This window comes from Sycon ciliatum, chromosome 8 (assembly GCF_964019385.1).
Source record: "Sycon ciliatum chromosome 8, ocSycCili1.1, whole genome shotgun sequence".
NCBI lineage: Eukaryota > Metazoa > Porifera > Calcarea > Leucosolenida > Sycettidae > Sycon > Sycon ciliatum.
The window spans coordinates 12,156,670-12,183,324 of record NC_088650.1 but is presented as its reverse complement, the minus strand read 5'-3'; the positions used below and the strand labels follow the sequence as shown (position 1 = coordinate 12,183,324).

Here is a 26,655-nt window from a genome sequence, read left to right as displayed (position 1 = left end):
CAACTACCGGCATGAATGCTGCACCGATAATTATTATGCAGCAGTCACTGAGAGATGCCGATGGTGGGGCGTTGAGGGCTCTGTAGACCTGACCTCTTGGGACAAAATGCGAACCAAAACAATTAATGACATCCACTTGTACTTCAGTACACATACATTGCTAATGACTTACAATGTTTGTACATTAGCATGTACATGTACATGTACAGCTTCGTTGTTGTGGCACTGCCTTAGCCTACACTACAATTACCCTATATAACTAGCGAATGGCATCATTATGTTTTATCGTCCGATGAGTGTTTATGAACACGAAGCTCCGAGTTACGAGAAAGATGTTTGGTCTCTGTTGTTCTGCCTTTGTGTAGTACGCTCTGCCCATTTTGAGGTGTTGATCACTATTTGCAGCAAGGACCCCAGACACTTTGTCTACATGTACATGCACCACTTACTGTACATGTTACAGCAGTTTCACTGCATCGCATGTGCAGCCTCGAATAGTGACCCAATCCACACATGGTTTTACTGATCCTATAAACCCATAATTATCGTCTTCGATGACTCGATAACACTGTCCTGTTATCGCCTCTATGCTCACCTATATCCGATAATTAACTCTCACAAAACAAATCAATACCACTGTCCCAATGCCACGTCATCACATCGCACATAATCATGCACTAACATCCACACTAGCATCAAATATCTAGGCCTGCTCGTAGAGAATGCGATAGTGAATGCTGCTGTCTGATAATCGCTCCGATGCGTGAAACTTTAAGTTACAGCTAACACAGCCTTTCGCCTCTGTTGTGTGGGTAAACCCATAATTATACGCCCAGTGTGGGAAGTGGATGACATTGTGTTCTTACTCGTTCTTTAATCTTGTACCATACAAATATACTTGTACGTTTGTACTTGACATTCCAAGAGTGCAAGAACTCAGCAGAATACGCCATGGGGTGTTTTGTACACGAGCCACTTGAAACTGGCCTTAGCGCTAGGCACAAGAATGTGAAAAACGTGTGTTCATCCAGGCCGATAATTATTTGTTTCCGACTGGTGCAAATTTATAATAAAGTTGTGTCTGCCAATCACTTTGTCGACACCAGTTTTAGGAGCTGGCTTTGAAAGGCCAGAATCATCACCGGCTGCAGTGACTTTGGAGAACACGTGTGCCCAGATCAGGCATTTTTCGTCACCTGTCTCACTCAGAGGAGACCGCATGTACTGACTGCAATCATGTAAGATGCGATGTCTGATGTCACGCAGCCCCAGTTTGTCCCATTTACATGTATCTGCACCATGTACGTATTGTATGCGTCAACTACTGGTACAATCATGTACATGTACATGTACTTAGTCGGCAAGTACGAGTACAATCTACTGGTAGTAGTGCAAGCTAGTGACGGACTCTCATGCTTCTTACGTCAATTTTCGTCATTCCAAAACAAGGGCAATCCCTACTGTCAGTACTGACTGATGTGGTGCACTTGTTTGCTTATTGCTAAACGAGCGTCTAAGGGATGTCCAAACGTGCAGACAGCTACTTTTCAAGTTTGGTGGACAGGACAGAGAGGCGTCCTCTCACAGACATCGACGATGAGTTAGCTTTAACCCGCTTTAGACTACTGATTGTTCGGATTCCGTAAGCAATAAAGATGAACATTCCTTTAGAAGAAGAATTCGATATTCCACGAATAGTGTAATGAATACGAAATGCAACTGTTCAGGACTATCAGTGACCATAGGCAAAGCCATAATAATTATAAAGACGACGAAATGTACATGTAGTTCGAGACGCAAAGTTACACACAATGTCCATGTATACTGTAACATGTACATGTACATGTACATGTACATGTATTTAATTTCTTTTGGAGAAAGAAAGGAAAATTAATCTCAACGGAATAGTAAAACGGACTCGGATGGAGAGCCAAGGATAAATAAAATACATGTAGAAAAGAAAGGAACAATGAAGTACGAGTCACTGAATACATGTAGAAGAAATCAAGCATGAAATTGAAGGAGATATCATTTGAGGTTTCACAATTCCACAAAGTCGGTCTCAGTACTGGAGCTGGATTGCCACGTCCTTCACAGCACAAAATATTTTACTGAATTGAAGATCTTGTCCAGGCTCGCGTTATCTTTACATCATCGAGCTGGATGGGGAGCCGTCTGGTGTCGTGGAGGTCGGAGATCCGCAGGGTTCAGGCTTCTTGCGGCGCTTGTTGCAGAACCAGTTGTCCAGCTGATGTCGCTCCATGCCCACCTAACCAAAGACACGGAGAGTGCAGATAACAAGACCAGGTCATCGCTTGATTAACCCTGTGTGTGGATGAATCGCCACAGAAGGGCGTGAGAGACATGTCCCCCGTATGGGTACTCAGCAAATGAAGCATTCAAAACGTATACTCGTGAAGTTCCTACCCAACGAAAAGGGAATATCACAATTGTAAGTGATACTTCACTAGTTTGAGGGAAAGAGACAAACGGGTAAAGTGATACGTTCACAGATTGAGTAAGTGATACGTTCATAAACATCTGCAATGTTGATGAAACCGTGTTACACACCGATGGCATATACTGGCACTTAGAACACTTGCGCAGACTTGACCCACTTCACTATTAGTGCTATGATCATGCTGCTTGCTGAAGCGCAGATCATCAACATGCAAACACTGCTTCTTGGACCTGAGAGTAAGATATTCGCAACCACTTGTCTTGTTTGGCTATCCTAGTGCCATTTGGTATTTGGATGCAGTGCGAAGTGTACATACAGACTGTATGGCGCAGGATCTGAGCACCTTCAACATCGTCATGAGATGGAAATGCACACAAACGTACATGTACATGACTGTATTCATTTGTAGTTAACTATTATGTCATGTACATGACCCACATGCGTTGTTCTTACCATTCTGAGCAGGTCCTTTTTCTGTGGCGCAGTCGGATATGGGCACTGCTTGAAGAACGCAGTGAGAATCGTGGTGCACTGGGGACACACGAAATGGTACCTTGTGGGATTGACAGTTGGGCGTCTGTAGATGAACAGAAGAAATCAGACCAAGGATGGTTACTCTACAGGGAATGAACTACAAACGTGAACGCAGGTTTAGGGCCTACAACATGTATCCATCTGTGAGTTTGTTCCAAGCAATAAGACTCAGTAGCGACTTTGCCGTCTACTATAGTCATCTCATCGAGCAGTCTGGCTGGGATCCCTTGCTGTTCAAATGAGAGTTCCTTACATCTTACTTGCATTTAAAGTTTAGAGACTTGCTACTTCCCGAATAGCCCGAGCGGATATTGTGCCATTCGAGCCATATTTGGATGCAAAAATGTCAAAATTAATTCATGCATGAGCAACATTTCTATTATCAGTTAATTAATCAACCGTTGCCGTTGGAGGAAATTGAGATATTTTCGGGTCAATACTGACTACGTAAAACCGCAGTGAAGTCACTGAAAGCCTACAGAGAATAGCAGGCATGGCCTCTACTTACTTTCGCTGCGTGTGAAATATACCATGGAGTCGGCATCGGCTAGCATTCCCACCATCATCCAGGGAACCAATAGAGCAATGCACGGGTGGCAAAGCTCTCCTGGCCGCCTGCGGAGACCAAGTTGGAAACACACCGGATCTGAATGCGTCTGTACCGATACCATCCGACATGGCTGGCCTAAATGGCATTTGCTCCAGAGTTCTTGATAGGAACTGGCTTCGATGCATGCCAGGGCTTTCGTATTCCTGTCCTAGGCTGTGACCCGCGGTAGCCGTCGTACTGGAGGCTAAGGTCATCCGTGAAGCGAACAGTGTTGACATAATGTTATCTCCTTCGGAGATGAGTCCGTTAGGTGCATGAGCTGTCAGGTTGTGTGGCTGTTGGCTGAGATCTTGCGGAAATGGTGGAAATCTAGCTGATCCAGGGGTCTGCGCAAGGGTGTCCAATCCCCCATAGACGGGAAGGCCTTCCACTGGCAGACTCCCACACGTAGTACTACTACTCATGTCAGAGTTCAAAGTCGACGACGTTTTACTTGATGCTCCATCCAATCTCGCTCCCGTGGTGACGAAGCCTGAGAATAGTACATCGGAACCTGCCACGGGACACTGAATCTGTGGGCTAGGTGCGAAGCAGGGAATCACAGGATTGGCATCGGGGCTGCCAAATGCTGTGTTTGAATCCGCTGCCTCACCAAGTCCACACGGCTGCTGGATAAGTAACGCAGGCGTGCCCTGGATAGGGGGTGAATTTGTTGGCAAATGTGCCTTTATAGTATAGGCCATTTCTTACAGCAAGAGTCTACTAGGTATTTGATGTCTATGAAGCTATTGCTTTGGTTAAGTGCCAGAACAACACGCTGCTCAGAACATAAATCCGTCTCTTTCCCCTCTCACCTGAGGTTTCACTTGAACAACAAGATAGAGTTGGAAATATGGCACGAGATATGGTAGCTCACCGCATTATATTGCACGCGGAGAGACAGCACGGCGCCAAATGCTTTCGCCACGATGCGTGCAGCTGATACGATTTTCACTTCGGCTGTGCAATTTCTCAGCGTTTGATGAGCATAACCGAGTTTTGAAAAGCGTCCCAAGTGCCACGACTCGATGCAACAATACAGGGATACCCAGGGTCAGAAAATACACCACGCCTCACGTGCGCTGAACTTCGGTCGAACATCGCAGCACTTGGATTTGGAACGACGCGTACCATGCATGGTACCTTCGCGTATACCTTCGTGCCATGTCAAAGTCACATTCATTTCAGCAGTGGTCCGACGCGGACGTGTCAAACTGGTAATCCCCATATCTAGACGCGAGGAAGCTTCCAACACCCAAAACTCACTGGACCGGAGTTTTTGCATTCATTGCCATACTCTACAGCCTATCGAGTATCGTGCCTCGAGCTGTGGTAGTGTGGGCGATTGTGTTCAGGGCCCAGCCGTTAGCACTTTCTCTCAAGATGCGCGAGTGCTGCTAACCTGTGGCTGCCAAGACTTGCCCGTGGACAGAGGTAGGCTCACCGCCTCAGCGTTCCTGCACAACTGCAGCCACTGACTGTACTGTAGTCGTAACAACCAGTCTACGACGAACACACGCACACCACACGGACACACGCACACCACACGTACATGTACTCAAAATGAAGGCATGAGCGTGCATTCGCGCTGACAGTACTCGTACCGACGTGTCAGACTCACTGCAACATTGACGACTAAAGCAGCATCTGTCTGTTGTTATTGATTGGTGACCTGTCAAGGGGAACCACAACTTCACAAGGGTTGTCCAACTAGACTCTAGTACTACCATCGCCTACTGAACTAGGCATCAGCAGCATCCCAGTGGGAATGCAGTGAGCTCATCCAAAACATTCTCTTGGGATACTAGCAAGAAGCATTTTGATTTTTGTGATTTTAATAAAAAATCAAAATGCTAATGCTTTTTCCAAAAAGTATACAACACAGCAACATTGTACATGTACATGTACATGGAGATGGAGATAGAGTACATTCTATCATTCTTCTCTAGTGATCTATTGCGGATCTCCTGGTCGTTGAATGCGTCTCACCGGACATGTGTTCCTACCCGTGCCTGTACATGTACATGTACATGTACAGCGATGATTCATTAATCATCGCTGGCTACTTGAAAATTTAATGTTCTTGAGTCGCTGCATTTTTCTTCCACTCTTTCCCTTTGTCTTCTTTCTGATCAGACTCTGCCCTACTGAAGTTAGCACTGTGAGCTGCGCACTCAACTAGAGTTTCTCACCTCAATTCAAGGTTCATCCGTTCATGCCTGCATCATTGATTTTTAAAAGCATGCCCTGTTTGTGTCACCACTAAAATCTTGATGCTTGAATTGCCGGTTGGGCTAATCGGCCTCGAGCCGGGTTATGTTTGAGAATCTTACTTGTGCCCAGATGAGGTACATGTACTAGGTATGCTTGTGCGATTCTGATTAGAACCTATGCCATCCACAATCATGAACATAGTGGGTTATTAGCGCTCTCATTGTTCAGCAATCGGTGTCGGAATGTGATTGTGAATGAGGGACTCCAACTATTATTACAGCATATCTATTCCATACATGAATACACTAACTGTGAGTATGACAAAATGGATAAAACGGAAATACTGCGGGAATAGTCCCCACATGCATCGAGCTACTAGTACTAGTATCGTACAACTCTTCATTCAACAAACGCCTCAACGTCGCGTGTACGTGCGACTGTACACAGAAAACACCGTTACCGGTGACAAGCCGTCATTGTGTCTTTCACCCACGCACACGAGTGAGCCTCTTGTATGTTTACAGTTGGGGGGCGCGAGCGAAATTGAGATGAAGCGGACCTGAAGCATGATTTCGTGGGTGGACACGACTACACGACGCCTGGCCTGCAGCAACCACACTATGTTTGACGCTGCTGCATCTGCCTGCCACTGTATTGCCAAAGCAGTACTCAAACTTAGAGGCATGACTCATCTTTGAAGTACTGTATCTATTACTTTGTTTAGTTACTCAGTTTGAATGACCTGAATGAGGGCCGCAAGTCACCGGGGATAACTGTGGAAACTTCAGTTGTATTGTTACTGGATCTTGATTGACCTTGGTTTAGCCAGCTTGGTATATTGCCACTAACTAGGTCATAATAATGCGTGTTGTCACAGAGCAGCACTTAGTGGCCATTGTCAAATTCCACTTCACAGTCCCACATTCGGGCACTGAATACTCATGTACAGGCGCGTGTACACACAAAATGAAATTAAAGATTACTAGTAGGGCTAGATCATAGACTGGAATGTGATGTCCATTTCGATCATTCGAAGCAGGGGAGGGCAGGGAAATGAAGGATTAACTCAAATTGTAAGGTTCTTCTTGGAACATGTACAATTATAATACAAGACACACACCATGTACACGCACACACACACATGCACGCACCCACACACATACACACACATCCGCGCACACACACACATACACACACATGCACACACGCACACTACAGCCCCCCCCCCCACACACACACACATACACACACACACACACACACATGCGCGCACACACACATACACACACATGCACACACACACACTACACCCCCCCCCCCACACACACACATACACACACACACACACACACACACACACACACACACACACATGTACATGTACATGTATGTCATGTGCATGTTCATTATATTGGACTATCAGTTGTCTGACAACTTGTGTCGGAGGACTTTCCTCTACCTACTACTTCGAAGTAACTCAAAGTTACGACCAAGCTGAACGTCCTCCGCTGAGTCTGCTATGTACATGTACATGTACATGTACATTGGACTGCAAATGCATCATTACTTTCGAACTGCATTGACATTGTGACGCATTGTTTGGCTGGCACTGACACTTTCCACCTTCGACGGGGTCAGCTAGCAGTGTACACTTGCCTAAGGATGATGATTGAGATACCTCTGCACTGGCTATGATTTTTTTAAAGCCTCTCGCAATATTTCACCTGGGAAAGCACAGAAATAGCAGCTGAAGTGCTCCCTCGAACTTAGAAGTGTTGCAAAGCGTGGTACGCTTGTAACAAGCACTTCCTATCCAGAAGAACGTTCACTAGCGTTACCATGGTTACAGAAGGTGTCCATAAGCTCAATTCAGTAACTACATTGTATAAACTCAATTGTTAAAAACTCGGATGTTGTGCCAATAGTAATATGTAAAGAGAAAGGTCATAGTCATATCTAGTAACTTATACTCTAGGTACTGTAGGTTAGGCCTTTGTGGATAATGCCGGCAGAATTCGGTACTTTTTCTGGTACGTTTCATGCAGGTTTGGTATGTGGATAAAGAAATGGAGCAGAATTCGAGGAATTGCCCGCCATAAGTTTTGTATGGTTCTGCCAATGTCACTACTCTTCGAGCAGAATCTGCCACCTTTTCGAGCATTATCCGCCAATGCCTACTGAGTGTAGGTCCTTAACTCGCTTGTTGACTGTTAATAATGGGATGCTACAGGCGGACATGATTGGAACAAAAGCCGAGTAGTTATTTGTTACCACAGCGCCAAGGAGTAGAGACAGCGGCTGTAATTTACTTAGATGAATTCACAGTCAGTTCCGCGAATAACGGCCTTCGTTCGAGAATGAGACAAGTGTTGGTGTTCGCGGGCAATCTTTATAAATAAAATAGATTTTCGTCTGCGTTCCCAAGGAAACTCACGAAGGCCACACATAGCCCTATAGCCCAGCACCATACCGGGCAAGTCAAAGAATGAGAATACGATGTGTACATGTATGTAGCTTACTATGGGTACGTGTACAAACTCGGCCCCTCTTTGACAAATAATGTGGAAGACACCGCCTTGAGGGGCGGGCATTTGTGGCTGATCTGCAGAAATATGTGCCGGAATCCTGATATGGACATGGGTGGAGATATCTTGCCATCTTAGAGTGATCAATTGCAGCTGCCGAAGAATTTTTATAAAGTGTGATGCCACCTTTAACCAGATGATGAGGTTACCAATTCCGAACCTATCGGACGTCTTTAAAGGCGTTGTCCCAGCCCATCTGGATGCTGCACAATATTGTAAAGTAGCCTGAGTGTGCGAATGTACATGTACATGTACACCAATAATTTCAAGGTGTACGTGTCTATACCTGCAAAGCAGCCAAGAAATTGATGCACCCTACTTGTTTTGATGGCAGCGACGTGATCCTGAAAAGCATGGCAGTAGGCAGGGCTTCTTCGTGTTGCTATACATTTCAGCATCGCTGGCGACAAGAGAGGGTCCCTGGTTCGAGTCCTGGTGGTGACAGTCAATTTTTTCTCGTTTGTGTCTTTCCCTCAAACTAGTGAGGATTTCTACATGTATATTATGTACATGTATACAAGGCAGGTCTGAATCTCACCACACATCTCCCTGCTCGCTTGAACCCAGTCTTCTTTTTCTGTTGTGAAAGCGCTCTCGGCACGATCAAGACATGTAATGACCGCTCCAATTTCAATGGGTGAATTTTCGATCTCGCACAGAAGGCACAAAAACGTGTTGCTATGTACATGTAGGAGCGACCTTAGTTCGTGCAAAGTCACAGAGTGCTGTCAGTTAGGGGGGTAACCGGGAGACCTCATTAGCTGATATTGACGCCTGCCGCGGACAATCCGACAATACGTACAAGTGGACAGAAATATCAACATTGGCAACAATACAACCATGTAGTGATGTACTGTACATGTACAGAGTCTGGGCGATAGGCATCAAAACACATTTCAAACCAGGGTCTGGGCGATAGGCATCAAAGCACGTTTCAAACCTTGGCTTTGGCAGTTTTGGCATACTACACGTCACGCACGTGCGACCTGCCGAATCGTGCCCATGAATGACTTGCATGTCCTGCCACTTCACTTGGTTGCTTGCATCTGCCATGATCTGGTGCTTGCAGCGGTGGCGAGTCTCTGGAGAGCCTCTGGATTTCCTCCTCGTGATCGTCTAGGCAGAGCAAATGCTACGACTGCATTCTAATGTCAGTATGGAGTACAATAGCGAGAGTTCCCAGATTGCCTAGAGTGCTCAACACCACAAGGATGGAGCATTACCACAAAAGGCAGAAGAGAACAGAGACAGCTGGCTAGGTCATTGTTGTAACGCTGCGTTTCATGCACATAGCAAAGCTAAGGCAATCCTCAGACAACTTAGCTTTGCTATGTCCATGAAACGCAGCGTTACAACAATGACCTAGCCGGCTGTCTCTGTTCTCTTCTGCCTTTCAGTACGGAGTACATGTGCGTAGTAGGCCAAGATTACATCTCACCGACGTGAGTATTATTTTACTTGAGAACGGGTTTATTATCAACCACCACACCACACGGCTGCGCTCTTCGGCCGCCCTCAACACGTTGCCACAGCACACCATCAGCAAAACGACACTTCAGTTGGTACTCTGCTCCTTCAGACAGCAGCTGTTTCGATCATCAGGATCTCGTCAGTGAAGGTTGATAATGTAGAATGGCTGGACTTCACCCTTTTGTAGCAAAAAAGGGGGAAAGGAGTTTATTCACCGCACTAATTGGGCCAATCGCGTGAAACCATGAAGTAAAAACCAAATCAAAAAGACAAACCAATTTCGGAAATAAATAGAACAATAATTATTGTATGCGGTCTGATATGGGTGATGGAACACCAAAACCTGACAAGAAATCATTAACTCGGATGGTGAGCCAATAACATTTTCACAATAAGAAATCATTACCTACTAAAATTGCCCACCGGCATGCAAAGGCGAAGTCATGCTTCTGCCCGTGTCAGCACAGCCGGCGGCAATATGCTGCAAAGGCGCTCCAGACCTTGCGGCGAATGTAACGACGTGAATATGATATCTTTTTTCAATAGCATGATTGGAGCATACCTACATGTACAGTCATGTACTAGTAAACACGTGAATTTGACATTGTGTTGTACTGAGCACGTAGATGAAAATGCTCAATCTTCGGACCACTAGCTGTTACGACCTACATGTACATGTACATGTATACTCAATCTGCGGACAGCATGCTGTTTCGTTCTTTTTGAACTCATCAGCGCAGCACAGAGGAAATGAGGCCGAACCTGATAGCAATGGAAATAAAAATTTCCAATCAGGCCCGAACGTACCTTGCCAGAGTGCTCAAACTGACAAGTCAGTGAGCTCTGCATAACGCAAACAGCAAAGGCACTACCCCACGCAAGAGTGCTCAACTGCTACAAGAGCAGGAGCGAAATACTCAATCTGCGGACAGCATGCTGTTTCGTTCTTTTTGAACTCATCAGCGCAGCACAGAGGAAATGAGGCCGAACCTGATAGCAATGGAAATAAAAAATTTCCAATCAGGCCCGAACGTACCTTGCCAGAGTGCTCAAACTGACAAGTCAGTGAGCTCTGCATAACGCAAACAGCAAAGGCACTACCCCACGCAAGAGTGCTCAACTGCTACAAGAGCAGGAGCGAAATACTCAATCTGCGGACAGCATGCTGTTTCGTTCTTTTTGAACTCATCAGCGCAGCACAGAGGAAATGAGGCCGAACCTGATAGCAATGGAAATAAAAATTTCCAATCAGGCCCGAACGTACCTTGCCAGAGTGCTCAAACTGACAAGTCAGTGAGCTCTGCATAACGCAAACAGCAAAGGCACTACCCCACGCAAGAGTGCTCAACTGCTACAAGAGCAGGAGCGAAATACTCAATCTGCGGACAGCATGCTGTTTCGTTCTTTTTGAACTCATCAGCGCAGCACAGAGGAAATGAGGCCGAACCTGATAGCAATGGAAATAAAAATTTCCAATCAGGCCCGAACGTACCTTGCCAGAGTGCTCAAACTGACAAGTCAGTGAGCTCTGCATAACGCAAACAGCAAAGGCACTACCCCACGCAAGAGTACATGTATACTATAAAAGTAGGGCTCCTTAACGGAGTTCAGATTCGCCAGCAAGAGCCTATCGCAATGCAGTCTAGTAAACAACAAGACCAGTTTTAAACTGGCTCTACTTAGGGACTGGCGGATTATGCTCGAAAAGGTGGCAGATTCTGCTCGAAAAGCATTGAAATTGGCAGGACCATGCAAACCTTATGGCGGGCACTTCCTCGAATTCTGCTCCATTTCTTTATCCACATACCAAACATGCAAGAAACTTACCAGAAAAAGTACCGAATTCTGCCAATTTTTCTGCCGGCAGAATCCGCCGGACCCTACCCGGGGGGCCGGGCCCGGCCCCGGCCCTCCACTCCAAGCATCAAAGTCAGAGGGCTGTAACTGCGAAATTCACAGCGAGACTTTCTCGACGGCAGGTAGCCTTAGAACTAACCAGAACGAGTGCTCAACCGCGTCAGTACTCAACCACGTAAAAGTAAAAATAAAAAAGGTTAGCTACAGTTGCATGCAGAATATGGCTACTACCATCAAACAACACAATAACACGATTCTACGACCCAAGAAACAAGCTAACGGAGGTGACAACGACGCCAGGGCCTGTAACTGTCGGGCGAAAGACTCATGTCCACTGGACGGAGCGTGTCTAACGGAGAGCATCGTGTATAAGGCAAGAGTCACCGCAGGTTAGGAGAAGAAGGACTGGATGAACAGCAACAACATTCAAACAACGCTACTATACCCACCAATCCTCATTCCGCCACAGACAACACGAGAAGGACACCCGCATAATCTACACTGTAGGACCAAAAAGGATGAAGGGAAGGCATGCAGCATTCAATGGGCGGTACACCGCAGAGCAGCGGCCTACAGCAACAAAATCAAAATGTGCAACCTGTGACTGGCAGAAAAATCACAAGTGAAAGAAGTCACCGAGGGTAACTGAATATTATGTTACAGATAGAGCTGCGGGAAAAAGAACTCTGTTGAAAAACCGAAAGCACATAGTGTACATTGTACATACACATGTACACTATGTATTGTACATGTAACTGACTGATGAGATGTCGAGTGGGCTGAGGAGAAAACCCCAGGTGGTTCAGACAATTACATGTATGTAATATTGTCAAGTACTTGTACATGTATGTGAAGAGCTTGGTGCTTGCAAGGAATACTTTGCTTAAAGGGGAAGTATACCCTAAAATCAAATTTTCACCAGTTGTAGTCTTCTGGGTGCTGAGTCGAATGGTCTTGGTCCGAGGAAGCGGCGACGCTCCCTTCCTACTTGAATCCCAATCGAACTCGCGCACTTCCACCGAAACTGGGTGACTGCGCCCTACTAGATGGGGATTTGTATGCAAAATGTCACTAAAAGCGCCATTCCGTTCTTATAAAAGCACGGATGACCGCGATTGGCCCATATGTTGTAGTCTTTTGGACGCTGAGTCGACTGGTTTTGTTCCGGAAAGGCTGCGATGCAGCGTTCCTCCTTTATTCCCAATCGAACATGGTTGAACAAGTGGTCACGTGCTCCTGGGTGCCAAAATCACCTGGTCACCGCGCCAGCAGGCCACAACTTTCACACCAAGGTTCAACTCGAGTTCAACTCGAGTGACAGGATTGCACCCAAAAAAGGTCAAACAGGCTAGTAAGTTGTACCCTGCAGGCACGGTGACCAGGTGACTGGTGTACGCAGCAGCACGTGACCGCTTGTTCAACCACGTTCGATTGGGAATAAAGAAGGAACGCTGCATCGCAGCCTTTTCGGACCAAAACCAGTCGACTCAGCGTCCAAAAGACTACAACATATGGGCCAATCGCGGTCATCCGTGCTTTTATAAAAACGAAATGGCGCTTTTAGTGACATTTTGCATACAAATCCCCATCTCGTAGGGCGCAGTCACCCAGTTTCGGTGGAAGTGCGCGAGTTCGATTGGGATTCAAGTAGGAAGGGAGCGTCTCAGCTTTCTCGGACCAAGACCATTCGACTCAGCACCCCGAAGACGACAACTGGTGAAATTTTAATTTTTGCCTTAACTTCCCCTTTAGGGGAGCACCTCATAAGTTCGTATTTTGTTTCTAAACGTAACGCATTTCGAAACGGGGGTATTTTGTTTCTAAACGTAACGCATTTCGAAACGGGGGTAGGGGTAGCGCCCTTTTCGAATAGAAAAATGACTGTTCGCACATTTTCTGGAACTGTACAATCTGCTACCATGTTAGATCCCTGCAGCAAATGAGTGTATTGATTTTGACTGTACTCTAATACATTTCTTAATACAATCGTGTGCAATGTACATGTACATGTAGCTGTGCATATGTTCAGGACTGAAGCGATTGGTCATGTCAGGCAGCATTTCCAATGTACATGTACATGTACAGTCATGCACACAATGACTGTTGTATTGTGGCTGCTGACTAGCTACAAGCGCGTTTACCTTCTTCATTTCAATACTATGGTTTTGTCTCCTCGCCGATCATTCACACACTTTTATTACGGGTATTACTAATTATTAGTACCTTCGCAATATACTGTAGGAGGGTTTGCAAACTATATTCCGGACAGTAAAGAAACAGAATGTACAGGGAGCCAAAGTCAAGAGAATCCAGCTAATTTATAGTGTTTTGGAGATGAGCGGTATCGATAGTCGAACCTGTATTCATCTGAGTTTGTCTAGCGTCATTAGCTATACATTGTTAATTCATGCCATTCGATACAAACACATCAGCACAAAAACAACATGAATACACCCATACAGAATACAGAACACGACTAACCTTGCCGGAGTTTCCCCTCGATCAAATATTATGAGATACCCTGTACTTGCAAGAGTTGTTGTCAGCGAGTTCCACCGTTTCAACTCCATCAAAATTAGAACTTACAGTGCAGCCATGTACATGTACAATTTACATGTCTATATACAGGTAGTGCAGTGCTGGCAACTGAAATCCGACCCCCTGAGCGGTGGGTTCACATTCTTTGCGATGTGAGCGCAAAGCTCATGGGTCGGATTTCAGTTGCAACTTGCCAGCACTGTATAAAAGTAGGCACACTCATGTACATTGTAAAAGGAGGTCGGAGGCTGATAACAATGCCGAAACGACGGTAGGCCCACAAGAATTCACGCTATTTTTCACATTCAGTAAACAAGGCACTTCTCATCAATTATGAAACGTTTGTGTTCCCTTCTTATCCAGGATAATACAGGGAGTGGCTCCATTTGGAAAGACTAACACTTAAAAATAGGAATGAAGTGAGAATCAACACGTATGAGAATGATAATATCCTAGCACTAAGGTGATGGATGTGGCAAATGGGATTCAGGTCTTTGGCCTATGGTTGGTGGATCTGATCTATCCTCCCCCACCGTTTAGGAGCCGCATCTTACGCCTGGTCATGGGTTGGTGGCGTCCCACGGAAGCGGAAAGGTGGCTCTTGACCAGGGAGTTGTACGACTCCTTGTTCTTGACCTGCCCGGTACGCGAACCCGTCGAATTTATTTATTTTATTTTTGTTTAAGGTGATAACAGGGAAAACTGCGAACTACATTGTACATGTACCGGTACATGTATACGTCAAAATAAACTACTACTTGTAAGTAGCATGCACTTAATTAAATAGGGCAAGGATCAAGATAACACTCGTGACAAGGTGGTAATTCATCACGTTTAGATTAACAAAAATTTGGAAATAAAAATGGCACCAGCAAAATGAGCAAACTATGTAACATTGTTTACACCTCCACCGGGAGTAACCCCAAACAATTGCAAAGATCACACATTTTCTTTTTTGTTCACAGAGCTCAGGATGCAACAGTGATCATGTTTTCTCAGTATTGTCACGTGAAAAAGGTACGTTGCATTTGGCTGTGTTAGACGCTTTCTATATGCATGTACGTAAGTTGGATCCTGAGCTCTGTGTACCAAAAGAGAAAAAAAACAATATGTCTGGCGGAATCACGTGAAACAGGAGAAATCATTCCTGTTAGGCGAAAAGAGTACTCTTGTCAGTTTTGTGCCTAGTTATTGCACTTTCTGACTGTATATAGTATCCAGTTACAGTGATGGAGAGTTACTCTTAACTCGTATCCATACATGTATGTCCTTTTCCTTTCTACAAATATTCTTATTACATGTATTTTGTTACATGGAAATTGTGGGCACAAGATGTGCGATCGAGTCCATGTTACAAAATTATTATTATTATTATTTTAATATGGCAATAAGTAGGACGAGCTGAAGTGACATTTGGATTACTTTATTAACAATGTAAGCAAGTAAGAAAGGGTTTGCTCCCCACTTCGGAGCTCGCGCTATTCCGCCGACTTTACTTGACACTTGACTGACTCACGACTGCCATCCAGAGCACACGAGAAGTCCATCGAACCTTCGACTCGGCAAACCTGCAAGAAAGCACCACTCCCTGCTCAATACACAGTGTTTCGGGGAATTCACCCCTCATCAGTTGAACTTGAGTAGGCTGAGGAAGATTGTGCCTGAAGAGCACCACTTATATAGTCCTCTCCAGGCACAAACATCACCAGGGATACAAACTTACAGAGACGCTCTGTTTCCAGCGCGACACACACCTCGTGAACACCAGATAGCAGCGTGAGTCAGTGTCGCTCCTGGACGGTGAGACAGACGTCGAGGACCCTCGGTCATTCGCAACGCTGTCACCTCCAAACCAACTAGTCGCAAGCCCGCGCTGGGCACAACAGTACGAAATAGTGGTTGCGACTTCGGCGATGACTTGTAAGAAAGGGTTTGCTCCCCACTTCGGACCTCGCGCTATTCCGCCGACTTTACTTGACACTTGACTGACTCACGACTGCCATCCAGAGCACACGAGAAGTCCATCGAACCTTCGACTCGGCAAACCTGCAAGAAAGCACCACTCCCTGCTCAATACACAGTGTTTCGGGGAATTCACCCCTCATCAGTTGAACTTGAGTAGGCTGAGGAAGATTGTGCCTGAAGAGCACCACTTATATAGTCCTCTCCAGGCACAAACATCACCAGGGATACAAACTTACAGAGACGCTCTGTTTCCAGCGCGACACACACCTCGTGAACACCAGATAGCAGCGTGAGTCAGTGTCGCTCCTGGACGGTGAGACAGACGTCGAGGACCCTCGGTCATTCGCAACGCTGTCACCTCCAAACCAACTAGTCGCAAGCCCGCGCTGGGCACAACAGTACGAAATAGTGGTTGCGACTTCGGCGATGACTTGTAAGAAAGGGTTTGCTCCCCACTTCGGACCTCGCGCTATTCCGCCGACTTTACTTGACACTTGACTGACTCACGACTGCCATCCAGAGCACACGAGAAGTCCATCGAACCTTCGACTCGGCAAACCTGCAAGAAAGCACCACTCCCTGCTCAATACACAGTGTTTCGGGGAATTCACCCCTCATCAGTTGAACTTGAGTAGGCTGAGGAAGATTGTGCCTGAAGAGCACCACTTATATAGTCCTCTCCAGGCACAAACATCACCAGGGATACAAACTTACAGAGACGCTCTGTTTCCAGCGCGACACACACCTCGTGAACACCAGATAGCAGCGTGAGTCAGTGTCGCTCCTGGACGGTGAGACAGACGTCGAGGACCCTCGGTCATTCGCAACGCTGTCACCTCCAAACCAACTAGTCGCAAGCCCGCGCTGGGCACAACAGTACGAAGTAGTGGTTGCGACTTCGGCGATGACTTGTAAGAAAGGGTTTGCTCCCCACTTCGGACCTCGCGCTATTCCGCCGACTTTACTTGACTTGAGTAAAGTCGGCGGAATAGCGCGAGCTCCGAAGTGGAGAGCAAACCCTTTCTTACAAGTCATCGCCGAAGTCGCAACCACTACTTCGTACTGTTGTGCCCAGCGCGGGCTTGCGACTAGTTGGTTTGGAGGTGACAGCGTTGCGAATGACCGAGGGTCCTCGACGTCTGTCTCACCGTCCAGGAGCGACACTGACTCACGCTGCTATCTGGTGTTCACGAGGTGTGTGTCGCGCTGGAAACAGAGCGTCTCTGTAAGTTTGTATCCCTGGTGATGTTTGTGCCTGGAGAGGACTATATAAGTGGTGCTCTTCAGGCACAATCTTCCTCAGCCTACTCAAGTTCAACTGATGAGGGGTGAATTCCCCGAAACACTGTGTATTGAGCAGGGAGTGGTGCTTTCTTGCAGGTTTGCCGAGTCGAAGGTTCGATGGACTTCTCGTGTGCTCTGGATGGCAGTCGTGAGTCAGTCAAGTGTCAAGTAAAGTCGGCGGAATAGCGCGAGCTCCGAAGTGGGGAGCAAACCCTTTCTTACAAGTCATCGCCGAAGTCGCAACCACTACTTCGTAAGCAAGTAACATTGTTTTTTGCATCGTTTCCATCGCTTACATTGTTAATAAAGTAATCCAAAATTTAATGTCACTTCAGCTTGTCCTACTTATTGCCATATTAAAATTATTGTCTCCTCGTCGAATATTATTACTTCAAAGAATTCCCGCCACTACGTGACGCTAAGTCCTCCTGGGGTTTGCCGCTCTCCGGTCCTCTTTCATCCCGTTCTCCCCTCTTTTTGGGGGATTCTTTGTACTTCGTCTTTCTTGTTTTTCTTGTTCCTTTGTTTTTTGTAGGACAGATTTTTGGTGTACTGATTTCGGTCGTTGTTGTGTCTGACTCTATTCCCAATATCTAATTCTGTGGTTGGTTTTCCAACTCATTGGGTTTTGTAGTTTCCATCATGAGTTTGATTCCATCGTGAGTTTGATTCCATCGTGAGTTTTGATTCTATTTGCTATTTTTCGTTCCATTTTTGAGCTCATATTTTATTTTCCTGATTTCTTCTCCAGTATATGTTGTATTGCATTTTAATACATTGTGTTAATTTTTGCCCGTAAAAGAGGCTTGCACTTCTAAAAAAATTTAATATTACTTCAAAGAAGTATTATTATTATTATTTATCAGAAGAAAAGAGCGCCAAAGAGCTACAGGTCACGCTATACTATCCATTAACACCATGACCAGTTACTTTACAAACAGTCTAATTATTATTTAACCATGATTATTAATCCGAGTTAGGCATGAATACAGAATACACTGTACATTTAGAACAATAATTATGCCATATATGTACATGTACATGCGGTTATACATGTCCATGCACTACGTTCTTACTGAGTTGACTAAATTTGAACGAATGGAGCAAACAAACAGACAAAGGTTTATGATAGGTCGATTTACCGACAATGTACATGTACATGTACATGTACATGTATGTATAACCTTCTATCTAGGCATACAGCAAAGCCTAGCTGATTGTACATGCTGTACATGTACAATCATGTATAGCACGGGGGTGAAATACGTACATGTACATGTACATGTACATGTACATGAATTGGGAAGTGTCAAGAGGAGTAGGCCATTCCGTAGAGTATCAATGTGATGGATTTCAAAGTATAACATGCTAAAGGGCTGAAGGGCTGAAGGCTTTTGCATAATTTTATGGACATTACCGTGAATTTCTTCTGCAAAGACATGTAGAGTTTTCAGGTTCTTGCGTGTAAAGTGCTTCAAGGGGTGCAAGCACCGGATATTTAGCCTAACTGCGTAGCACTGGTGACCCTTGCTCGCTGGACGAAGGTGAGGCAGTGGCGCGTCGCATCTGACGACGCTTGTTGCAGAACCAGTTGTCTAGCTGACGACGTTCCATACCCACCTGGTTTAGGCAAGAAAAGAAGGACAATCCAATAAGGCTAATCACACATGTACAATGTAAGTTCGAATATGTTGCTGTGGTGGAGTTACATGTACATTAGAGCATACTGCTTTCGTGTCGGGCAATGCCTGAATGTATTAAACCAAAACATTCAGGTCCATATACATGTACATGATTGTACCATCATGCAAACTACATTCAAAATGTCGTGCACAGCCTTGGGGCATGCATGTAACTTTTGTACATAATTTGGGCCAGTGCTAAATATTACTTTAAAATCTGGATTCACCAACATACATGTAAATGCACATGCACTTGTGCAAGCAAAACATTAGCACAATAAAACATATTGTTTACAATGTCTTACCTGTGTGAGAAGTGAACGCTTCTGGTTCACTGTCGGATACTGACAAGAGCGAAAAAATGTGTGCAAAATTGCAGTGCATTTTGAGCAGACGAAGTGAGGTTCTCGGTCACCGACTGGCAATCTCCTGCGAGAAATAAACATGGACAAATATGTATAATATTGACTGAGTACGAGGTCAATAATTATAGGAAATAAAAGCCGAGGTCTTTTACGAGGTATATAATTCCTATACTGACCAAGTACGAAGTCAATATTAGATTTATCACGACAAACAGTCCGTATTTCAAATTCCAGAACGATAACCTCATGAATCCCGGTTTTATGATTGCACAACCGTTGCACCACCACCTACTCATGCAGCGACAATGCTGCACTAGGCACCGTTCAACTTCGCAACCCCTAAGCAGTCAAATATAAGCAGTCAATATAGCCCTAAGGAGTGAAATATGCAGGAATATTTGACTGCTTAGGTATGGCAAAAATCTATGTGAGTCAATACTAAGGGATTGATAATAGACATTATCAAGCTGAATTATCAATTTCATACGTCCAAGGGACGAACTAATTTCCTTCACTATTTCGCGCAATAGAAAGTAGACCCTTAGACACTCACTCAGAAGCAGACATCATTAATATGTACTATGAAGTACATGACCGGACCAAGGTACTGTAGCTGCTCATGCAGAGCATTGGAGCTTGCACTTTCTTCTGACTGATGGAAGCTCTCTCTCTCTCATTTCCCTCTCCTCTCCCTCTCTCTCTCTCTCTCTCGCTCTCTCTCTTTGTCTCTCTCTGTCTCTCTCTCCCTCTCTCTCTCTCTCTCTCTCTCTCTCTCTCTCTCCCTCCCTCTCCCTCTCCCTCTCCCTCTCCCTCTCCCTCTCCCTCTCTGTCTCTCTCTCTCTCTCTCTCTCTCTTTCTCTCTCCCTCTCCCTCTCGGTCTCTGTCTCTCTCTCTCTTCTATTACAGGTGTGCAAACGAGTCACGGTGTTGAAAGCGCGCCCAGAATGTGGCCCATTTTGTAGTACATATACCAGTATATGTAATCACAGTATGAGATAGCCCCTTGGGCAACAGGAAACTGCACTCTATTTGCAAGGTACTTTCTGATCTCAACATAAAATACATGTACATGTACATGTTCTTTTGTACGGATCACTAGACACCTATGCTCCGGACAAAGGCCTTACTAAGCAAACACTTAGGAAACTATTTCATCGTGTTCATTTGGCCAGTAAAAGAGGCTACAAGTCACTGAGTAAACACAATACATGTACAGTGTGTTTAATTAGACTACGAAGAACGCGTAAAGTGAATTCCACTACTAGTAATCTGTACCTAACATTCTTACCTTCTTCGTCGCAGACCATGGTACCGGCACTCATAGCTATCGCCAGGATCCTGTTCCGGAACAAGCCACGACTGGCTAAATGCCACCAAATCAATGCCAGCGACTGGAGGCGATGCTGCTGGGCTGAAGCCTGTACCTTTGAAAGGGTACTTGTCAGTGTCCAGAATCTCCTTGTCAGAATTACCCGGAGTTGCTGCTGCTGAGTCTACAGCATTGACAAACGGCTGGTCAACCCTGATAGTCCTTGTGCCGGAATAAACTGGAGGAGATGCTGCTGGGCTGAAGTCTGGACCTTTGAAAGGGTACTGAGCAGTGTCCATCACCTCCGTGTCAGAAGTACCCAGAGTTGCTGCTGCTGAGTCTACAGCATTGAGAAACGGCCAGTCAACCCTGATAGTCCCTGTGCCGGAATTAACTGGAGGAGATGCTGCTGGGCTGAAGTCTGTACCACTGAAAAGCTGCTGATCAATGTCAAACATCTCCTTGTAGGAATTTACCAGATGTGTTGCTGCTGTGTTGAGGACTGTGTTACTGGGAATCTGCTGGTTAACATCGATCCTCCCGGTGCCAGAATCGACAGGAGGCGATTCTGCTGGGTTAAGAAGTGTACTGCTGAGAAAGTACTGGTCAATCTCGGCCAGGAGATGTTCCGTCCTGCAGTCAGTGCCACGAAGCGTACTTTGAGTGGCCTCCTCAGGTGTGTGCCGCGGACCTTCCACGTATCCTGACCAACCCGATGGTAGCACGGCCGGAGGAGTGCTTGTTCCCAACACTGGTGATGGGCGTGTTGAAAACTCAGACGATGGAATGGATCTCGGTGTGCCTGCAGCACCTACACTCCAATCTGAACCTGTCGACGAGTGAGTACCCACGGTCCAAACTGAACTTTTCGTAGACCTAGTGCGTACGCTGCCATCCAATTTGACCGCACTCCTCAGCCACTGTTGCATTACTCCGTTCTGCACCCAGGGTGCCTGTGACTGTTCTGTCCATGGAATCATGTGGGTCATTCCGGGATTCTCTTGGGTATCGGGTGCATAGCATGGCGTGCCGCCCAAACCATCAGCAACAGACAAGAATGTTGGAGCATGGCTTGCTGGAATCACGTACTCCATACCTTGATCCTGGCGTGCAAGGGTGGATATCAGCGACTCAGCTCCACCTTTTGGATCGATTTGAGGGAGTGAATTAGCTGCACTGTCATCTGTTTCGCCATAGCCAAAAGCCATTTCGTATCAAGCAACAGGGGAAGAAGTGGTCTCCTCAGGTAAACTAGAAAGATGGCATACGAAACGAGTAACCAGCCGAAGATATTTCCAACCCTTTGTTAGTACTTTGTAATCGATATGTGGAGGAAGTCTTGTTGCCTGTTTCCTCGAAGCGAAGTCAGAACCGGACTGAAAGAGCATATTTGTGTTTTGAGTCCTAAATACAGCGCATTGCTCCTACTCGCCAGCCATTCATTCTGGGTCCTCTCACTCTGACCAGAACCGTCAAGTGGCTCTAGTCTCCTCACTAACTTGTTACTTGTGTCGATGTCATGAAGACCATGATGTCATCTTTGAACGGTGCACTGAGCTGAGCGCAGCGCAGGGAAACAACTGCCTGTCCTGGGCCTCGTGCAGCGCTAACCTTAAGTCAGTCCGGCTGGTAGCTGAGAATGTGAGATCACTCACCGATCTCAACCTGGGTTCCATACCCGGTACCCGTACCCTGATGTAGAGGAGCTGGCACTCCGAGCTTCAACTGCGGCATGACATACATGTACGTGTAGCTTACTGAGACCTGCTCCAGCTAGCACTAACTATATGTACCTTACAGTACTCAGGTTTGTGACTTGAAGGCGGTATCTCGTGGAATAATCCAGGCACCTGATCCAAGGAAGCGAGCGCGTATTGGTTGCCATGAATGATGAAGGCGCAGCTTCAACCTCTCGCACCCGGTGATTGGGCAGAAAGGCCTGCTCGATCCTGAGCAGGTACAAACTGAGAACCATCGCACCAAACAATCGTTTAATTTTTTAAATATTATTAATGTTGACCGAATGACGTTCTTGGGGGGGGTGGGGCTACCTTGAGAACATGGAATAGCAAAGACAGCAGATGACTCTTACATGAGTCATGCCTTGCGCACTCAGCACGCTTTGGTCGAGTGCTTTGCTATCGTAACTAACTTACTTACTTGGGCAGCTTGTAGCGCCATAGGTTGTCAGTTCGGTATGTAAACCTGGCACTTTACATGGTGTGGAAACTAGTGCATTCATCTTCCTTTTCCAAACCATAACTGGGGGATTTTCGGGACCCAAAACCGATGACGTGCGTACACTCTGGTCTAATCAATACAATCATGTATTTCGTGGCACGCCGAAATTACCAGTGCCAAACTTGGTGGAGCCAAAAAAATTCGCCCATGTACATTGATCTGGATGCACAGTTGTCTACGACAGCTGACTAGGGTCATCAGGCTAAATACAATCGGCATGTACATGCTCTGTGTCTACGGACGGTGGACAGAGCCAGTGATACAATGATAACACAGCGATGACGCAACCAAGTCACTTTTTTCTCCATTGCACAGAGTTTAGTGTGAAACACTCATCAGACAGTATAATAATTATGACTAAGGCTAGCATTCACTAGAATACATAATTATAATGCGATCGATATCCAGGGTGAAATATTATTTAGCAAGTATGACGTATTCAATACGTCATACTCCTACATGTTCTGTGCATGTACATGTATAACACGCAATGCCAGATGATATTTCTGAGAAAAGCAAAGGCATAAACAAGCTATCGTCTGCCCCTCAGCAATTGTCCATACAATCATGTCATAATGATGTACATTGCACATGCACAGGGGAAGCTAAAGTAAGACGTAGATCTACACGTAGATTTACACGTGTCAACGTGTCCACGTGTACATGAACATGTACATGATTGTACATGCAATGCAATTCCAGATAATTATACATGTACAACCACGACGTAGATCTACGGGTGCTTCTGTTGATGTTCGACTGGACAATGGTCCTATGCATATGCGAACAGTAGCCCACTGGCTGTGGCATGGCCATCAGATCGAACTGCAGTACCAATGGGATGGAAATGCAGTACCGCGACTTAACTTGTGAGTGACACAGGCAAACCTGGGGCATATGTAGACTCACTTTCACCACAAATGAGTCAGTCACTTGTTGATGTCCAGTACTTCAAAAAACACCTTATTGTTCGCTACCTTTATTTTGTTCGCTTACATGGGTAGTCGAGTCTGAGAACATATTCCCGTTGTGACTGATGTTCAATATACAGTGAAACCTGTCTAAGACGACCGCTTAAGTGACCTTCAAAACGTGGTCTCCGTTACCAGGTGGTCTCCTTATCCAGGGTCATTTGACTGGAAATAGCATCCCTAGATCCTGGTTTCAGTGGTCTTCTTGGACAGGTGGTCGCCTTATCCGAGTGGTCGCCTTATCCGAGTGGTCGCCTTGACAGGTTTTACTGTACGTTGTTGATGTACGGAACACATTCTTGTTCACTATCATTGTCTACATCGCTCACACGAGTAGTTGAGTTCCTCGTCGTAGTGTTACTAGTATCATAGTCTTGACAGTGAGAGTTTCTCGTATACAACTGATTTCCGTAGTAAAGCAAAAAGGGAAGTGATTGACCTTCAGTCCCACGCTGACGATCAAGCACTTATCCCAGCGCTAGGGGTTCAAGTACCTTATTTCCTCACTTGATGGTTTTGTCAATTCGTGCCTCTAGCTCTGCTCCCAAACTGCTGAAGCGTCGAAGTACGGTCAAGTGCACATCTGCGGATGTTTCAGGATCTCCTGGATGTGGTGCATGCCAAATTCCCTACGCACTGATTTTGTGGGCGTCGCGGCGACTAGCACTACATGTGAGTCGCGTTGTGTAGATCTACGGGGTAGGCACAAACATACAGTATGCAGTATGTCATGGGGACGTCCATGATGTACAGTTGATTTAGCGTCCGAGGCGTTGATAAAGATAGCCAAATCGTGCTGAGCTGAGATTGAGAATAGACGATTCAGACACGTCCAGTTACAAGCGCTGCTCGGCGCACAACACTGAGACGGGATTGGGACGGGGGGGGGCAAACTAGGACGCTTGCTGCGATGTTCAATCGAATAGTTGAGCCCAGCCTGTTGTCTAAACAATGACATGGTATGTGGTGGTGTTGACGCAGGCCTGTCATTAATATTGACATGTGATCATCATTACACCACTGCGCGGGCAGTACTGGACCCTGCGTAGCGCCTCCGCAATGCTACACTACAGTGCTAGTGTGGCACGCGCACAGATTGCCAAGCTACTGTCAAACACTGTAGTAAACGAATTCTGAACGTGCTACATTGTCTGTGGGTGATTGAGTTCTGGACACATACACAATAATCAATCTACGTGTACATGTATAATTATGTGCATGTACATGTACATATGTAAATAATCGACGCGGAGACAACAATTTTATAATAGCTATAAAGAGAACAAATTCTGCTGTCATCGCCACACTACAACAAAGTCATGAAGGTTTACCAAAATCGATCACCCCTTGTTGCACTTAGCTCTCACTTTACTTCTATTGTCTCACCTTCCCTCATTCTATTTTTAGCACTTTGTTTTGTTCTCGTAACACATTATTGAATGTATATAAATTATTGATTTGGCATGGTTATTCTTCAGTCACGGCTTTCCACTGATGATTGTGACAAGAAAATCGATTTTGGTAAACCTTCATGACTTTGTTGTAGTGTGGCGATGACAGCAGAATTTGTTCTCTTTATAGCTATTATAACATGTACATATACATACCTTTTTAAATAATTATGTCATAGCACGAGATACTGCTGCTGTCCAACAATGCAGTAAAGGAATTCTGTGTCCTTCATTGACAGATAATTGTGTTCAAGTAGGCGTTCTGGGTTCATACATGTACATGTACATGTAGATGATTGTGCATGATCACAGTCTACATAACAATAGGCAAGAGATTATAAGGATAATTTACATGAGCATGCATGTACATGTATCTTCTGGTCAAATCACTTTACATTTGATGCAGGGGTCATGCGAAAATGGATACTGGATCCCTTTTCCGTGACGCATGACTAATACATGTAGAATGATAACAACAGAAACGTCCATGAGCGACCATCTGTGTCCATCGGTGCGTGTGTAATATACTACAGCGACTATGTACATGTACCTGTACAGTCATGTACAATGCACAATGTATATGCACTAGTGCAATAAGTGCTTACCAAACTTGACATCATTGCTGAGCGGAGTGGTGGTGACCTTTCGCACAATCGACTGTCACAAGATCATGGTCATTTCTGGTTTTGCAACGACCGCACACGGTGCCAATTCGCATAACTCACTGTCTATGGCCATTGTAATCTACACGACTACCGCATCTTGTCCCACCTGATCCCAGATCGAACAGCAAAGCAATGACCGCACACCCACGCTTGCGCTGCGTGTGAATTACGATTGCAACCAGGCTAGACGTCGCATTCACATTCACCGTATCCCCAGATCTCTCGGTAGAGTGAAGATAACACATTACTCTTCATTCACAAATTTATGACTTTTGATAATTACATTTTTATTGACATGTACATGTACATGTACATGTCTGGTCAGCAATGGTGGGTGCGTGGGAAAAGCAAGAACGAAGTAGGTTACACCACTGGATGAAATCTACGTAATGTGACGTGTGTTGCCTCAGTGTTAGGGGGCGGAGATGCGCACTTGATTATCGCCCGGGTTGTCCGTGCCTCCTCCTCCTAGAC

At 45.6% G+C, this 26,655-nt stretch overlaps 2 protein-coding genes across 2 annotated transcripts; both read right to left on the bottom strand.

The window, feature by feature from the left end:
* Window positions 1-1,623: 1,623 nt before the first annotated feature.
* LOC135822937 (homeobox protein homothorax-like) lies at window positions 1,624-4,491 on the bottom strand. The gene is made up of 3 exons (XM_065335777.1): window positions 3,504-4,491; window positions 2,915-3,038; window positions 1,624-2,269 (listed from the first exon to the last, which is right to left on the bottom strand). Exons 1-3 carry the CDS (start codon window positions 4,286-4,288, stop codon window positions 2,147-2,149), a joined length of 1,032 nt encoding a protein of 343 aa, XP_065191849.1. The 5' UTR covers window positions 4,289-4,491; the 3' UTR covers window positions 1,624-2,146.
* A 13,874-nt stretch (window positions 4,492-18,365) lies between these two features.
* On the bottom strand, window positions 18,366-22,393 carry LOC135822926 (uncharacterized). Its single transcript, XM_065335765.1, has 3 exons — window positions 20,833-22,393; window positions 19,485-19,608; window positions 18,366-19,117 (listed from the first exon to the last, which is right to left on the bottom strand). Exons 1-3 carry the CDS (start codon window positions 22,059-22,061, stop codon window positions 19,001-19,003), a joined length of 1,470 nt encoding a protein of 489 aa, XP_065191837.1. The 5' UTR covers window positions 22,062-22,393; the 3' UTR covers window positions 18,366-19,000.
* Between the last annotated feature and the right edge of the window lie 4,262 nt (window positions 22,394-26,655).

Excerpts from the sequence above, each read along its gene's own strand:
- LOC135822926 (XM_065335765.1), bottom strand. The coding sequence starts at position 22,061 with ATGGCTTTTGGCTATGGCGAAACAGATGACAGTGCAGCTAATTCACTC. Across the intron at positions 19,609-20,832 it reads CATGGTCTGCGACGAAGAAG|GAGATTGCCAGTCGGTGACC; the intron begins GTAAGAATGTTA and ends TATTTCTCGCAG. Across the intron at positions 19,118-19,484 it reads AGCGTTCACTTCTCACACAG|GTGGGTATGGAACGTCGTCA; the intron begins GTAAGACATTGT and ends TGCCTAAACCAG.
- LOC135822937 (XM_065335777.1), bottom strand. The coding sequence starts at position 4,288 with ATGGCCTATACTATAAAGGCACATTTGCCAACAAATTCACCCCCTATC. Across the intron at positions 3,039-3,503 it reads ATATTTCACACGCAGCGAAA|ACGCCCAACTGTCAATCCCA; the intron begins GTAAGTAGAGGC and ends GTTCATCTACAG. Across the intron at positions 2,270-2,914 it reads AAAAGGACCTGCTCAGAATG|GTGGGCATGGAGCGACATCA; the intron begins GTAAGAACAACG and ends GTCTTTGGTTAG.